The sequence below is a fragment of the Eptatretus burgeri genome, chromosome 1, assembly GCF_056783735.1.
Source record: "Eptatretus burgeri isolate ZD-2024b chromosome 1, Ebu_testis_v1, whole genome shotgun sequence".
Taxonomy (NCBI): Eukaryota; Metazoa; Chordata; class Myxini; order Myxiniformes; family Myxinidae; genus Eptatretus; species Eptatretus burgeri.
The window spans coordinates 60,816,277-60,833,750 of NC_140961.1; the positions used below are offsets into that span (position 1 = coordinate 60,816,277).

At 42.3% G+C, this 17,474-nt stretch overlaps 1 protein-coding gene across 4 annotated transcripts in view; it reads right to left on the minus strand.

Moving 5' to 3' along the window:
- The window catches only part of DNAI2 (dynein axonemal intermediate chain 2), a 207,037-nt gene that overhangs the window by 134,334 nt on the left and 55,229 nt on the right, over window positions 1-17,474 (minus strand). For all 4 annotated transcript variants that reach the window (XR_015059325.1, XM_085885608.1, XM_085885597.1 and 1 more), the window contains exon 4: window positions 1,698-1,859. Coding sequence is in view for 3 of the 4 variants with exons in the window: in XM_085885608.1 (XP_085741734.1) it covers window positions 1,698-1,859 (162 nt within the window). In the remaining variant the exon portion in view is untranslated. The remainder of the gene's footprint in view (window positions 1-1,697; window positions 1,860-17,474) is intronic.

Genomic DNA, 17,474 nt, shown 5'->3' on the forward strand with positions numbered 1-17,474 from the left:
AAAGGTGTGGCCCTCTGCTGGTTCGTGCAGGAATTTGGAATTTGGCCAGGGTGACAGCACTAGCTCACCTAATCTTCGCAAAAGACACCATGGAACTCTTACCATCCACTAACGAATGCTGGCAGAATGGACATCCGAGGGACGGCACACACATTGATGAATCACCTGACTTATGAAACACCGAGAGGACAGTTTATAGCTGGGTCGGGATTCAAACTCAGGCGAGACAACTTGGAGGCAAGTGTGCATATCTCTCAGCCCTCCAATCAAACTAATATTCTTGATGAAGATTATGAACATGCAAAGAAAGTATGGGAAAAATTTAACATAAAAAAATGGAGATTATCATGGCTTTTATTTACGAATGGATGTTCTACTTCTCACAGAGATTTTTCAAGAATGTAGAGGGACTTGTGTAGATCAAGATTATTGTAATCCTGGCCTCTCACTAGATTAGCTTGGAGGTCCATTCATAAGATGAGGGGAGTGGAGTTAGAATTATCAACAGACCCAAATATGTGGTTGATGTTTGAATCTGCTAAAATAGGAGAAATTTCTCAAGTCTGTTCTAAGAGATACGCAAAAGCAAAAAATAAATATCTTAAAGACTACAATATCCAGAGAGAATCTACATATTTAATGTATATACAGATGCAACCAACACATAAGGATTGATGATGTCACAGTCCTTACCGACAGGAGGAATTGAATGGGTATATTAAAATGATTTTTTATAAAATAATTTATAAATTCCATAATGAGCAATAGAAAGGTATAGTTAAACAATATACATAGATCTGGAAAAAAAACACAACAATGCTCACAGATAAAAGCAGTGTCAGCTACTACATGGCTAACTGCAGTATCAATCAGCCCATTTTGGCTCCTGCCAGTCTTTTAATATCAAATTGCAAGCCCGCCCCCTGGGGAAACGAATAAATTTCCAGATACCTTATTGATTTCCTGGCCATAATCTCTGTTGAGGATTGTATTTTCATAGAACAAAAGGTGAAAGAAAATTAAACATTATAACAAAGCTAAGCATTTGTACTTCAGCACCAGGATCAAAGTGCATGGTCAATAAAAGTTCGTGAAATTAATACACATGGATCTTGGCCCGAATCCCAAAGCTCCTGGTCTACAATAACATTTAGATCTAAGCCCTCAAGGTCAAATGCATGGTCATACTATAAATGTTTTCCTTTGGAGACCACTGCCTGTCAACAACCCAGAGTGGATTCTCCCCAAGAGTTGGGCTGTGAGGCCGTCCCATAAGGGAGTACCTACAAGTAGTACCTTTTAACTTGAATACTATCCGCTATGTGAACTGTCATGTTCAAGTATCACGCTATTTCCCAGAGTGATTTGAGTGAGTCTAAGTAAGGCTCTGGGCTGGAAATGCAAGTTTTCAACATTGTTGTCCTCAAATCAATTCCAAAAAAATCCAAAGCAATATGGCAAGGTGTGATATCATGCTGGTAAACATAAGGGCCTCACTGTAATATTGCATTAAAGTTGGCAGTGCACTGTTATTCAAAATTCCACAAAAAGACACCTTCGTGAAGGACATGCTGCTGTGCATTGTGTGCATAAATATATAGGTGCAGGATCAGAGGGATTATTTCAAAGGTCAGTGTGCCATCCCACTACTTTGAGAATGTAGTGTACATTTGATTATATGAAGCCAAAAATCTTACATTTCCAAGATTCACTATGGTATTCAAATAATTTTCATCCCGTTCCACTCTCTTTCGGAATCGAAGTGTCTGATCCACTTCCAAAGGGTCAACGTCTTTTGGCCATCCACCCTCCAAGTGATTCATCCCACGGGATTCCACCTTGCATCTTATTGTGTTCACCTGCCCAACAAAACAACACACAACCCATATGTATTATATAATCCATGGCTCACCACATAATTATCATTGAAAAGAAAGAAGAGGATTTTCTTCTTAAATTTGGGTAAGGGCAGCTATTCGTCCAAGTTCTGCAAATTAAGCATCAACATGCTACTTCGCAAAGTAGTTCGAACATTTTTTTAAAACGACATATTTTGTATGACACGATTATTCGCCAAAACAGTTAGGGGAAGCACACCGATCCTCAAGGATACACAACTTGGAAAAAAATATATTAGTAATCACATGATTATTATCATTATTATTATTTTGATATACTAAAAAATACAACCCGTCGCTTAGCTGACAGGGACAATAAAGGTTGGGGGGTGGGTGGGGGAGAAGAAAGAGGGAGGGAAAGAGAGAGAGAGAAGGCAGGTGTAGGGTAAGAGCGGAGAGGGGAGGCAGAGAGGATGAAGAAGGGGGAGAGAGGAAGGGCGAGGGGGGCGCGAAAAAGGGGGGCAGGTAGGGAGAGAAACACCTCAACAAACGTTGCTATTCACTGCGGGAGGGATGGTGCGTGTGTGTGTGAGTGAGAGAGTGAGAGAGTGAGGACAGACAAGCAGACAGCAAGAGAGCGACAGAGGTGTGGGAGGAGAGTGCTGCATTTTATTAGGAGGGGGGAGTGAGGAGGGGACAGAGTGAGAAAAGGGTGTGGGGGGGGAAAGGTGAATGGTGGAGGTGGGGTTAGCAAAGAGAATGATATGGGATGCTTAATCACCAAACAAGAAAAAAAAGTCAGAATGGCTGTACACACAACAACACAACAGAGATTGTAAAGTAATCCTCTGGCATATCTGCAAAAACTTTGATATTCCAATTCCAGAAAATTTGTGGGAAAACGAACCAAAAGCGATCACTGAAAACATTGAACTTCCGCTCACGTACGATCTAATCATCCCATTGGGCATGAACATCGAAAACAAAGCGTTGCGATCACATCATACGAAGGTACAAAAAAAAGAAGGAATTGCTAATTGAGGTGTTAATACCAGTGATTTTGCACTAATGATGCGGAAATCAAGAAAATGACAAAATACCAAGACCTCAAGCACGAAGTGAAAATATCCTGGAAGCTAACGAATGCCAAAGTTGTGCGAGTGATGACAAAGAACCTCATGGGAATGATGACGAAGAACCTCACAGAGATATTACAAACCATCCATGGGAATATCACTACAAACGAACTTCAGTTGGAATCCGTCCTGTGCTCAGTAACGATGCCAAAGAGAGCTCTCGGCACAAAACTTTGAGAACAGAAAACTTCACAGCTTGGTCCGTGAATCATGACCCCTTACTGAAACGAAGTGGATACTTTGAGCCCAGCCTTGGAGGACTCCATTCAACATTCTGGAACGCACATATGTAGATACAAATCAACGACGCACACAGACAGACACAGACAGATGACGGTGGCTACTTTGAGCCCTGGGAGGGATCCGTTCCACCTTGTGAAACCCGCATCTGGAGATAGAACACACACACACACACACACACACACACACACACACACACACACACACACACACACACACACACACACACACACACACACACACACACACACACCCTTCCAGCCCAAAAAATCTGTGTAAACTAACCAAGAAAAAGCTGTAGACCTTCAAGCTAGATGCTTTGCCATCCGTCCAGGTAAGGGTTAAACCCTCTGGACACGACAACTGCTGTCAGGAGTGTGGTAATCGAACCCTGGCTCTGGCATCTGGCGTTGGAGCGGGATTCTTTGAGTCCCCCCCCTTCCCCCCGACCCCACCACGCCATTTGGCATCGGGAAGGGATTTTGGAATCCATCGGGACCACCACATTTGGTTCCGGAATGAGCTGAGCTTAAAAAAAAAAGAATTGGGAATCTAGATTGTTTATCGATCGCCTCTCTACCATTAAGGGAGAGATGATTGCAGGAATCGAAGTACGAAGTGTATGGTTAATTGGTGTCGGAAGATTAAAGAACGCTTGGAACTTTCATTAAAAAAAAAATTCTGAGGAGATTAAACGCGTGGGCGAAATGGCAGACGAGTATGAGATGGCGATGTTCATACTCGGTAGTGAGTAAGGGGGAAGCGAGCCGGGGATGGAACTGAGTGAGGATTGGGTAGGAACCTTCCCCATTCCTGGACCATCGTGTCGGAAAATGATTGTGTGGGCTCTCAGGTCGTGTGGGAACAGTTGTGGAGACAAAATGAACAAACTATTGAAAAGATGGAATAGATGAATAGTGGATTTAATCGACAAATGGATAGACAAAGGGAATGCAGGAATGAAATGGTGAATCTAGTGACTATTGAATTGAAGGAACAAATTAATAAACAAAGGAATGACATGAGGAGAATGGAGAACAAAATTGTCCAAGAAAGGAATGACATGAGGGGAATGGAAAGCAAAATGAATGAACTTAGGAATGAAATGGTGAACAAATTAGTAAACAAAGGAATGAAATGATGGAAATAATGAACAGGCAATTAAAGAGACAAATCGATGAACAAAGGAAGGAAATTAATGCACGATTTAAAAACAAAATGAATGAACAGAGAAATGAAATATATGGATGCTGGGAAAGCAAAATTGAATGGGAAATAAAAGGCATCACTGATCAAATGAACGAAATTAAGAAGGGAATAACACAGGAACTGGAGGTACAAATTGATGCAATGGAGAAAAGAATGTAACTTCAAATGGAGGACAGACTGGGAAGATTTGAGACGAAATTGGTGGCTCAATTTGGGGAAATGAATAAACGGAGGAAATGAAGCGGAGGAAACGGGGAAATGAAGAAACGGAACACCAAATGGAGGACAGACTGGGAAGATTCGATACGAAATTTGTAGCTCAATTTGGGGAAATGAAGAAACGAACGGAACACCAAATGGAGGACAGACTGGGAAGAATCGAGACAAAATTGGTGGGTCAATTTGGGGAAATGGAGAAAAGAATGGAACACCAAAGGGAGGACAGACTGGGAAGATTCGAGACGAAATTGGTGGCTCAATTTAGGGAAATGGAGAAAAGAACGGAACACCAAATGGAGGACAGACTGGGAAGATTCGAGACGAAATTGGTGGCTCAATTTGGGGAAATGGAGAAAAGAATGGAACACCAAATGGAGGACAGACTGGGAAGATTCGAGACGAAATTGGAGACTGAAAATCAGCAAAAACAGGAAGAAATGGCATTGAAAATAGTCGGGTAAAACCCAGGCTGTCCAAATGGGGAAAAGTTGGAAGAAAAAAATTGAGTCCAAAAATAAAAGAAGAGAAAAAGTGAATGAGGACCTGGAAGGCTATCACAACTGTGTGGGTGCCATAATGCAATGGCAGGATGAGGAATTGGCATTTTGTCAGTGCCAGGATGGCAGTGAGGAGCAAAAGTTGGAAATTCGTGTCACAGGTTAAGAGCTGGTGTTAGCTAATATAGGCTTGTGGGAGTCACAATTGAATAGCAAAAGATTGGATGAGATATTACAGGAGCAGCTGAACACTTGGGCCAATGCTATCAAGGTAGAGGTGATAGAACCAAAAGTTTCTGTTAGCCTCAATGGTGATGTTGATTGTTCTGTCGAGACCATGCTTGTACTGACTGACTCGTATGAAGTTGGGTTGGACTTGCTACAATTTGACAATCGGAATGTTCCTGGAAAGGGTCGAGCAGATTTGGCAGAACCAATGTTTGAACCACTTGCAGGACATGTAGTGGAGAAGAGTTGCAGCAATTGTAGCTTAGAGTTGGTTGAGCGAGAGGCTCATCGTGAATTAGGCGGAGTGAGTCAAGCGCAGGCTTTGAAGAGAAACAGGTATGCATTTGCAACTTGGGCACCAACCGAGAACAAGGAGCCAACACCATCTGGAATGTAGCAGGCACTTTCTCCTTTTCCAGCAACACTGTTCTCAGCTGGAAGTTCTGCAATTTGCTCCACAAACTTTTGCACAGTGGACACCGCAATGTTCCACAGGATTCCTCACTTCCAAGTTGGTTGGGGGAGTTTGGTCACGTGTGGCACCACCATCACGACCATTGTGGTTGGCTTGTGGACACACGATCACCATTTTTGCATTGCATTATTTGAGAATTGAATGGAAACAGGGGAGGAAATGAGATGTTGGGTTGTGTGGGTGTGGAAGATATGTGGGAATGCAGGAATGGAACAAGCTCTGGAGAAGTGACTGCCCCCCACCCCCCAAGATAATTTGTCCCTGACAGCTGGTGGTGCCAGGAAATGGAGACCCGTTGGATGGGGAGGTATGGTTGTGCGACCAGCGGAAGAGAGATACCTGGCGACCCGTATGAGGCCATGAGAGCCTGGATGTGTGGAGACCGTCACCGACGGGGAGTATGGCAAAAGAGCTGTTTGGCTGTCAGAGACCGAATAGTTGAAGGGGGGGGGCAAAGAAATCGTAAATCAGGCGACTTGTTGTTGGATTGCGGATACCACCACCGGAAGTGCCCCCACCAATTTTTGTTGTACGGTACCTCCCCGTTGCCTAGTTGAGGATCACACGTGTTATAACATTTAGGCCATGGTCTTGCAGGGTGAGAATGAATGATTTATACTGGATTTATGTGAGTGAGTGAGTGAAGGTTCACTGCATCCATGTCACTAACCTGTAGCAGAGAGAAAGGGCTCAGAAATTTGAAACAGATAAATTTGAATGGCTTCGCAGGTAACTTTGGGTATCCTGGCATCCACCGATGAATGCAGTCTTCAGAAGGGGGGGTTGTATAAACGTTAAGTTTTTTGGTTAAGGTTTTGTCCGTAAAAGTAGGTTTTTGTGTGTGCTTGCTGACATTTTCTTCCTGCCCCAGGAGTTATAAGCAAAGAACCAAGAGTTTTGCAAATATTTGAATTATTGTGTTTAAGAGGTGTAAAATGTAAAGAAAATAGGTAAGTTAGCTATGGCTCGCTTCAAACAGCCCCATCTAATTTATTTCATAAGCTAATTAGGTGTGAGTCTTTCAGTGGTAAGGCTGGAATGGTAATGCCTGCATCGAACCTTGCAGATGTTAAGGTTGCGGGGAGGGGGCTGTGTTACAATTGTGCGGATAGGAGAATGAATTTAATAAGGAATATAGCATTGTGTAGAGTTGCTTGTTCAGTTGACGTGTAGGAGGCATCTTGATGTAACTAAGTAGGGAACCTGTGAGCTTAAGTGTTATGTATCACCACACAAGGGGGTGGTGTTGCGCTCATTACCTCGGGTTTAAGAATAAGCTTCCCTTGGATGTGATTCCCCTCTGTAATTTTCCCTATGTTCTTACATTTCAAGATCGGTTATAAATTTAGGGAACATGTCCCTAAAACAAGCAAAAGTGCCAAGTGGGCAGAAAGCCCCGCCTTCAAAGTGTGACAACAGGCGAAGTCACGCCCCAGAGGGATGATTGATGGACGTGACATCAGGAGAAAGTTCAGCAGGCAGAAGCCCCACCTTCCCGGGTTTCATGTGAGCAGGCCATGCCCTGGAGGCAGAGGATAGATGGCCACCTATGAGACAAGGCCGATGGCACGATCCTTGTATTTGTGTTGAAGAGATTTGGCCCGCGTGGCGAAGTAAGACGCTGGACTTTATCTCTTGGTTGGGTCGGTGAGGACGATTGGTGCACAAAGCTATTACGCTGAGGCTCTGAGCCTTGGTGTGGAGTGCTGCTCGCAGATTGCCTGGCGTCCGTTTGTCCTGATAAGAGAGAAGCACCATTTGTGCAAGTCTGCATGTGCGAATAGGAGCGCCTCGATTCCAAGTTCCACAAAGACTAGCTCTGGGCCAAGCTAATTACAAGAATACTTGAAAGGAGGGATTTTTCTTTTTATTTTGTGTTCCCTTTGTCTGTATTTGAGTCGGTGTAAAGAGGCACCTCAACTTTAGGATTTATTAGTTCATTATTATTCTCATTACCATTTTGAATTATTGTTCTTTGTAAATATTTGTTATTTCCATTAAATATATTCCTTTTTAGAAACTGTAGCCGGGTATTTGTAGTCGGGTTCGAGTATAACCCCCCTTGTGCTGTCCTGGTGCAGTTCCCCGGTGCTGTGCTCATCTTCCCCTCCTCTATTGCCCCCTCCCCCCCTTCCTGTGTGCATTAATCTGAGTCTCGGCTATGGGCCTTCAAGGGAGAAGCTTTGCCATCTGTCCAGGTCAGGGTTAAACCCTCTGGACATGCCAACTATATATATATATATATATATATATATATATATATATATATATATATATATATATATATATATATATATATATATATATATATCTGAGAGAGAAACATAGACCCAATTATATCTCTCACCTTTGGGCTGGAGGGAATAACCAATTAGCTCTCCACTAATCAATTATGCCAGGTGACTGATTATAGATAAATTGATTCCTCCCATGTTGTTCCAGCCAAAGAAAGTTGGATAAAGCAAACATGAAATGCTACAAAAGGTAAGCCCTTTGCCATTTCAAACCCTTCTCAGAGTTCCTCCACAGCTGCAAAGACATTCACAAGTAGTACATACATGAGAATCCCAATGCTACATACACACCCTCGGCCACTGGACTGGTTCCATCGCTTATTGGTGAATCACCAGTGACAGCACAGACAGAAATGTGCACCATTGATGCTCCCAAACATGTACCATGTGTAAATGTCAAAAGCAGTTAACATAGAAATGAAAAACAAAGACACAATCACATCTCTCACCTGTGACTGGATGCAATAACCAATTATCTCTCACCTAATCAATTACCCCAGCTGGCTAGGACTGTAGATACAATGACTCCTCCCATGCTCTTCGAGCCGAAGAAAGTTGCATTAAGCAACCATGAAAAGCGTTTCATGGCAACATTGCAACTCTATAATCTCCAATAAATATTTTAAAGGTTGTGCAGGCTGATTTGGCAGATCCTGCTTCTTGCTTCTGAGACAGGATGGTGTATGGTAGATATGTTCTGTTTGTGAGAATCCATGCAACAATAGTTGTTTAGGCAAAGCGTTCATTGCCTGGTAACGATGAAAGGGTCTCATTGCAAAAACAAGTTTATTTTGGTACAAAATGGTCCAGAGAAGTCCCTAGGTACAAAAAGAAACCTCAAGGTACAAAGGAATGTCTGCACTAATCAAATCCACATGTCGAGGCCAAAAAAACATGGTAATGAAAGATGAGAAGAGGACTGCAGGGCACTCACATTTCCCTCGATGCTTGGAAGTGGAAGTTACAGGAACACAGGTTGTGTAACAGGATGGAAAACAATAATTCTGATTCAATCAAGCAAAATTTCTCAAGTGTATGGAATGGTGTTTCCTATATCAAGGAAACATAACCCTGCCAAAGGACAAACAAGGCTTCCTCCCCCCCCCCCAACTCCCAATTATTTGCAGCTCAAGGGGAAATTAAATATTTAACAAGTGAAATGAAGGTTGAAACACTCAACCATGGGAAATAATTTTGCCAACAGCGATGGTGCAGTATTGAAGGAGAACAATTGTTGATGGTATTAAAAAAAACCCTTCAGACCAATTTAAAACCATCAAAGTATAGCATAACATTTTCACCAAAAAGCATAGCTTTGAACCTCTTTCCCAAAGTTAATGGATGGCAATGTTTCCACTTGTCATACTACAAGGCACAGAAAACATGGGATGTTTTAAGTCAACTTGTGTTTGTCATTATTTTACTTTGAGCTAATACCCAAGATAACATTCAATGTCCATTATGTGATAATAGAAGACACCCTCAAACTCCGGGTGGGAGTACCTGCCACCTTCAGTGGGAAATGTGCTTCTGTGCATTCTTCGAGATGCACTTTTTTATTTTTGGCATTTTTGAAAGAAATTTTGTTGATTACAACATATCATACTCCATATCATATGATAAAAGAAGATGATTTGTAATAATGGCTCCAACCAAGTAGTGCTATTTCCACCACATGCCAATTTTGAAATTTCTGTGACATCCACATTTGCTCCGTTACAGTAAAAAAAAAAGTTTGTTTTTCAAAATGTGAATGAAATTGTAATTTTAAAATGTCAACCTTTGTAAAATAACTCATTCTTGATTCTTACTAATTTATATGAGATATGGGCCATCTGAAAGTTTGCCAAGATTGTTGCAAAAATAGTTGAAATCTATATACAAATATTTTAATAGCTATCATCAATGGAATGACAAATAACAGAATAGATTTCAATAACAGAAATGTTGCTTTAATAAATTATTTATGTGGCTAGCGGAAATTAATTCAAACAGCTGAATGTTATATCTTCTTCTCGACTGAATCCATCTGAAGATCTTGTTTTACATTTGCTTTTGTGGAACAAGAAAATTAAAACAGAACAGGATAGTAAACATAGACAATGATAAGGAACCTATCCTTTTATATGTGGAGCAGGACTGATAGCAATGGGACATTCAATCACCAAACTGAAGAATAAAAATATTTAAGATTATGTCCAATTTTTAGCAAAATATGAATAACCTTGTTTTCTGAAAAGAAAAATATATATTCAGCCAGAATCACAACAAAACATGTGACACAACAATCAACAACTAAATTACAGAGGGGACAGGGGACAGGGGACACAGAGAGAGAGAGAGAGAGAGAGAGAGAGAGAGAGAGAGAGAGAGAGAGAGAGAGAGAGAGAGAGAGAGAGAGAGAGAGAGAGAGAGAGAGAGAGAGAGAGAGAGAGAGAGAGAGAGAGAGAGAGAGAGAGAGAGAGAGAGAGAGAGAGAGAGAGAGAGAGAGAGAGAGAGAGAGAGAAAAAAAAAAAAAAAAAAAGATATGAAATTGCGTGCACAGGGCCAAAAAGTTTGCCATGTATGCACACCACTGTTACTACTACTACGACAATTACTTGCCCATACGAGCAGGTTGGTCAGACACATGGAAGTATATTATCCGACAGAATGACGTAGCATACTTATCTGTGAACTGCATCATCTGGGTTTGATTTTCAGCCTGACAATAAACTGTCATCAGACTGGTGTTTGTCATTCCATCAAGAAGTGCATCATACAGTGGGGGCATATTAGGTCAGGTGTCCAGTCTGCTGGTATGAGTTGGTGGATGCCAAAGACCCTTTGGTATGTTTCACGAAGAGGATGTGAATTATCACTGGCATGCTGAACAAATTCCAAATTCCCTGCCCTAAATAACTGGATGGCAATTTGAAACCACCGAGCAGAATTGTTTTTGTAAAATTACTTCAGCAGCGCCAATTATTTACCCAAATAGCACAATGAACAAAACAAATATGTAAATGTCTCCAGATCATATCCCCTTAACGGACGTGCTTTCAAAAGGGTAATGTACTCATCACCAATACATTTAATGCTCTAACAAGTATCCATCATTATATTACAACTACAATTTTTGGATAATACATTTTAAAACGAGAAAGGAACTCAGTAGAGCGCATACCCTCCACCATGTAATGCCCGACCCATGAGAACATATCGGGCCCAATACATTTTTGAAATGTCGTGCTATACAGTACTCTATCGTTTTTGGCCCAATCTCTCAATGGTGAAGAATCACTTTAAAAAATAAATAGTTTTCGTATCCAGATCCAGATTCGGACCTTCACCAAAATCGATTCAATTCGTCCTTCTGACACACCTAACCTGTCGACCATGTTTCCTCTGAATCCGTCCACAACAATTTGAGATATCGTGCTATATATCGGTTTGGCCCTATCTCTCAATGGTGAAGAATCACTTAAAACATTATCAGATCCGGATCCGGATCTTCACCAAAATGTAATCAATTCTTCCCTGTTACACACCCATCGTGTCCATCAAGTTTCATCCGAATACATCGACAATTTTTTGAGATATCGTGCTATACATCGTTTTTGGACCAATCCCTCAATGGTGAAGAATCACTTTTAAAATTCTAGCAGTCGGATCCGGATCCGGATCTTCACCAAGATCTAAGCAGTTCGTCATTGTCACACACCGAAAATTTCCACAAAATTTCATCCGGATCCATCCACAACTTTTTGAGATATCCTGTACACAAACAGACAAACGAACAGACAGACAAACAGACAGAAATTGGTGAAAACTTAACCTCTTTCAACTTCGGTGGTGGAGGTAATAATCAATTGAGTGTTTTTGTGATGAACTTACTGTCATAAAAAAAGCTGTCATAATCTTGATTATGTTTAACTTTTCCTCAACTGTGTGATATATTTACAACTGAATTAATGAACCCTTGAGAAATTCCTTTCAGCACCTTGTAGGGTCCATGTGACGTTGTGTTGAAGCAGTGATTGGAGTAAATGGTGGTATAATCCATTAAAAAGTACAGTCTACAAAGTGGCCAGAGAGTTATGTGATTTCGGTAGTCATAAGCTACACTTTAGATTGCGATGAACACTCCTGTGAATGTCGACATGAAGGCCATAACTGCAGAGATTAACATGTTAAAATACATATATTATCCAGATTCAATGTTATTGTTCCCCAGGCACACAGCATTGGTCAAACCAAGACACTATAGAGATATACCAGCAATAATTTGCTTAAATTAATGCCCACAGGAACAGTGAAACGCAGAATCAGCAACAATCATGGTTCATAAACTGCATTAGCATATAAAATCCGTAACTACATCTGCAGCTGAAGCAAAATGTTTGGAAAATGCTTAACAGACATGAAAAATGTTCAAGATGTGACTCAAAAATAGATGAACCAAAATATGTGACTAGCTGTTAGGAAAATGCAGGAACTTTGTCATATGATAAGTGCAATTCAGTTATCAATAGTGCTGCATTTATCATTGAGTGCAGTGGTGCTCGATAGAGGGATGATATGGAGGAAAATGGCCACCGCATCAAATGTACAAAGTGATATTCTGAGAAGATAAAAGAAAGTAAGGATATAAGCCTTTTAAAAGCTAAACCTTTTATTCTTGAGAATTTTCTGAACTACCAAGACTTAAAAAGACGCCAGAACACATCGCTAAAGTACCACATCGGCAGATAGCGAAATCGCCAAATTGTACTTCCTCCTCTCCTTCGTCTTTTATTTCCTGTATAAAACCAATGTTAAACTGTTGCCCACTGAACACAATAATGGCTGAATTGATTAAGGTGATTCCAACACGAGGAAGTTACATTGTCTCTGTCCGATTGCACACAAACCAACTAAAATATATATATATATATATATGTATATATATATATATATATATATATATATATATATATATATGTATATATATATATATATATATATATATATATATATGTATATATATGTATATATATATATATATATATATATATATATATATATATATATATATATATATATATAACATAAAGCATTTTATGAAAAGTCATCGACTGTAAATGTGGACTCAACCAAAATAATCCAGGGGTGTGAAAGGGGAGAAAAATGGACTGAACCATGAGCCAAAAGCGACGCATATCCCCCGACCGCAAAAGTCTTACTTTCATATGAAAGAAAGTAATGCTGATACAAGTATTAAAACAACGAGCAGATACCCGTCTACGAAGGGTATGGGGGACAGGACGGATCACAATACTTGGTTACAGTAGTTTCTTTGGATGTTTTGTGCCGCATTCAACAGCTAAGTTCGTATTGGTAGCGTGGCTAGGTGCCCATGGTAGCGTTTGAGACCGGTCGCTTTTGATTGTTGGCCTTGACACAAAGTGCCGGATGAGTAACACAAACGATTTGACATATTCATTGTTTCTATATTACCTCCATCAAAAGATTAACAACATGGCAGGATAAAAGTCGTAAATGCTGAGTTGAACAAACGTCCTGAGCACGTTCTAAGTAAAGCACGTCGTCTGGGACCCGGCCGTCGATTTGCCGCCGAACGCTGCTGATTGTGACGTCAATGATTCCGTCTTTGACAATTCTATCTATATTCAATTTTGTAAATCTACCTGCTTAAATCACCTGCTATCACCTGCTTAAATACATGGAACACATAATGTGAAGATTTCGGAAGTATGAACAGAATACGTTGGGATAAAAGTGTGTTAGAAGTTCCAGGCTTATGCCCATTATATTATGATTTAACAACATAACAATGGTGTGTGTGTGTGTGTGTGTGTGTGTGTGTACATATATATATATATATATATATATATATATATATATATATATATATATATATATATATATATATATATATTGTTGTGGTTACCAAATTCGCAAACCACCATTCAGGTCCCTTAGGTGAGGTATCTCGGTAAGTGCATGTGTAGTTAGGCCCAAACCCGTTGTCTAGTGGGAATACATGTCATTTATGCGAGCTGCGACTCTTCAGGATAGCCGTTTTTCTTTTACTATCTTTATTTTGGACCAACCGCCATGATTACCACCACAACCACAACATCAACCACCAACCACAACGCCGCTTCACCACAACCGCCACGACCTTCCCGTCACACCTCGCAACCGTAGCATTGCCACCGTTCTTGCCCTGCTGTGGGTACCGGTGTTGGATTCGTGCAGAGCGCGCGTCGAACAGCGTGTACAAAATCACGGATTTTGTGCTTCAAAAACGGATCAAAAACGACACACGCCCACTTTTTGCCGTCCAATCGGTGAGCGAGGGGCGATTTGGCCCCGCCTCCAGAACATCGATATATGCAAATTTATGGATCAAAAAGCCTTCACGCCCACTTTTTCTCGGGCCAATGGGGAGCGAGGTGAAAGGTCAAAGGGAGGGGGTCAAAGGCGAAGCTACGGGGGGATAAAAGGACAGTGTTCGTCAGTCAGCAGAACGAGAACGAGAACGAGAAGGAGTCGGAACGGAGGGGACGAGAGTGGAAGTCTGGAGCCCGAAGCCTGCAGTAGCTGGAGAAGCTGAAGAGAGTCGAACGAGGAGAGCCCAAAGAAGAGTCCAGGGTGGAGAGTCCAGAGGCGGAGAGGCGGCAGCGGCGAAGGCAGACGAGGGGGTGCTCGCGACGGTGCCGGGAGCTGCACGCCCGAGGAAGGCCGGCAGCGCGACCTGGCCGAGGTGGAGACGCACACCAGGGATAATAAAGATCCTCTATACCCCGAGCATCAGCAACCCCCTCCTGTTTCCCCCCGCGCTGAGATAGTGCGACCAAGGGGGCCCCCTTTCCCACCCCCTGCCAGACACCGTCCACGAGGCCCGCGGGTTGCGGCGCCATCGCCGCTCCGCGTCTCATCACCAGACGGGTAGGCGCGACCCGGTCTCGGCCTCAGGCCCGCCTCATTCTTGGGGGTATTTCTTTTCCTTGGTTTTGGGTATGTGTTGTCGGCGCCGTCTGTGAAGTAGAATTGTATAAGTGTTGCCGTGTGCTCGGTAGTCGGTATTAGCTCTGCACTGTGTTTTCACTTTTATATTTGCTTTTTGTGTAAATGGAATTGTGTTTTCTTTTTTTTGTGTGCATTTGGTGGAATTGTATTTGTGTGCTTCCCGTGTGCCGCGAATAAATGTGCTTTATTGTTGAACTGTTCTCCCGCTTCGCTTCGTCTTTTCCCCCATTGAACCCTCATCTTGCTTCACGTAAAGGGTTGGTAGTGGGCTGAGTACGCCCGATAATTAATCGAACCGTCGAGGTCGACGATAACACCGCTCGGTTATTCTGATAGTACGGAACGGGTCGCTTAAGTGGCCCGTGTCCGAAGTCGACCTGCGGCGAGGTGCGATCGCCCGGTCTACCCTCCGCGTGGGTACTTAGGTAGGTCGAATTTGGCGAGCAACCCTATCCCACGCGGGGGCTGATTGGCTCGATCGCGGTGAGACCAAAAGGTCCACCCGTGACTGGTTCCCGGCGTTAGTCCGAGAGGGTCACGACTGGATTGTCCGTCCGGTGGGCGACGTGCCGCGATTCGAGTTACGTGGCCGTTCGCACGCCGGCGGGCGCGAATCCGCAACAATATATATTTATGGGCTGGGGGTTGGTGGCGAGAATGACCACTAGGTGAGGAAAGCTTGCGTCATCTTCCACCAAACTCCCCGGAATTGTAGGCCATTGCTCGGATAACTTCACGAGCCGGCGGGTCGTTTAACCGACTGTGGTCACCAAAATCTAAACCGCGTAGCATAGGATCTATTTGTCTATCACCAATTTACCTTAATAACTATGCGATTTCGACTACCGGGGAAACCACGCCCTTGGCACGTCTTGCTCAAACCGGGTCACTCTACCGACTATGGTGGAGTTCCAACTACCGACTACCAACTCCGGTTCGGGTGCAGCCGAGCGGAAACTACCAAAGCCGTACTGGCTGGAATGAACGAATTATCGGGGATAAAACCCTGCCTAAACTCAGATCCAAACCATACTGGACCAATTCAAGAAGGGACGGAAACGAACTGGGAACATTTCTAAAGGCCCGGTCACACCTTGACGTTTTAGCCAACGTATGCCGATTTTTGAATTTTTTTTCTAAAACGCTGGCACACGTTGAATACGTTATGGGTAAGTTTTGATAACATTGAGAGCACGCTGAAAAACACGGCCATACGTCGTTGTACGTTGGCTTTAAACGTTATACTTTTGGTTGTCCTCAAATTTTTTCATGCTTGAAATTTCACGACGTATGCCGGCGTATGACTCACACGTTCCGCTACGCTGGCCACAAGTTGTATGCACGGTCTGCGATCGTTGACAGACGTCAACACATGCTACTTGTAAGTTAATCATAAGTTGAGACATGCCGAGGTAATGTTTAGCGTACCAGAAACTTATTTCTAACCTATGATTAAAGTGTTGTTGGCACGTTACGCGATCGTTGCCACACATCGACAGACGTTACTTTTAAGTTACTCATAGGCTGAAAGACGTCGGTATAATGGATCGTCCTTGTGTCAGCGTCCACGGCCACGGCCAGGACACTTATTTGCAGCATTCTTCAAACTTGTCTTCGGCATGACGAGGATGTTCACACTTCGATGTCTAGCTTGGCTATGATTCCAATTGTCCATCGGCAGCGTCTATTTAAAATAGTCGAGTTTGAGCGTTTTAACACGTTCAGAAGAAACGCTTCAAATTTCCAAACCCCAGCGTCAAAAAACAAATGCGAGTGACAGCAATTTAAATCGTTCATTGTAAACAATGAAAATAGTTGAGTGGTACCGTTTAAAAGTCGTTGAGTGTAAAAAAAATCCAATTGTTGAGCGCAAGCATCTACTTTCAATAGTGGAGATGCAGCCATTTAAATCGTTTAGTTTATCATTTAAATCGTTAAATCGTTAAACGCAAGGACGATCCATCATAACCCACACCCTCCCCCTCACACTCACATACTACTGCCAACATGAACAAACTACTACTAATACTAATACTAATACTGATACTGTTACTGCTGACATGGACATCGACTCAAAAAGGAACTCGAAAACACTGTTGGGTTCCCCTTTTATGAGCAGCATTTTTATATACCAATTCCCAAAACCGCTGGGAACACGTCTTTATATGGCAGTTGTAAGCTAGAAACACGTTAATTTATTTTTTTTGTCGACCGGAAGACGTCATTGGAATACGTCTACATACGTCGATGTGTGTTGGGACTACGTAAAGAATTGGTTCAAAGCACGTCAAACATAAGTTAGAAATAAGTTTCGCGTAAAA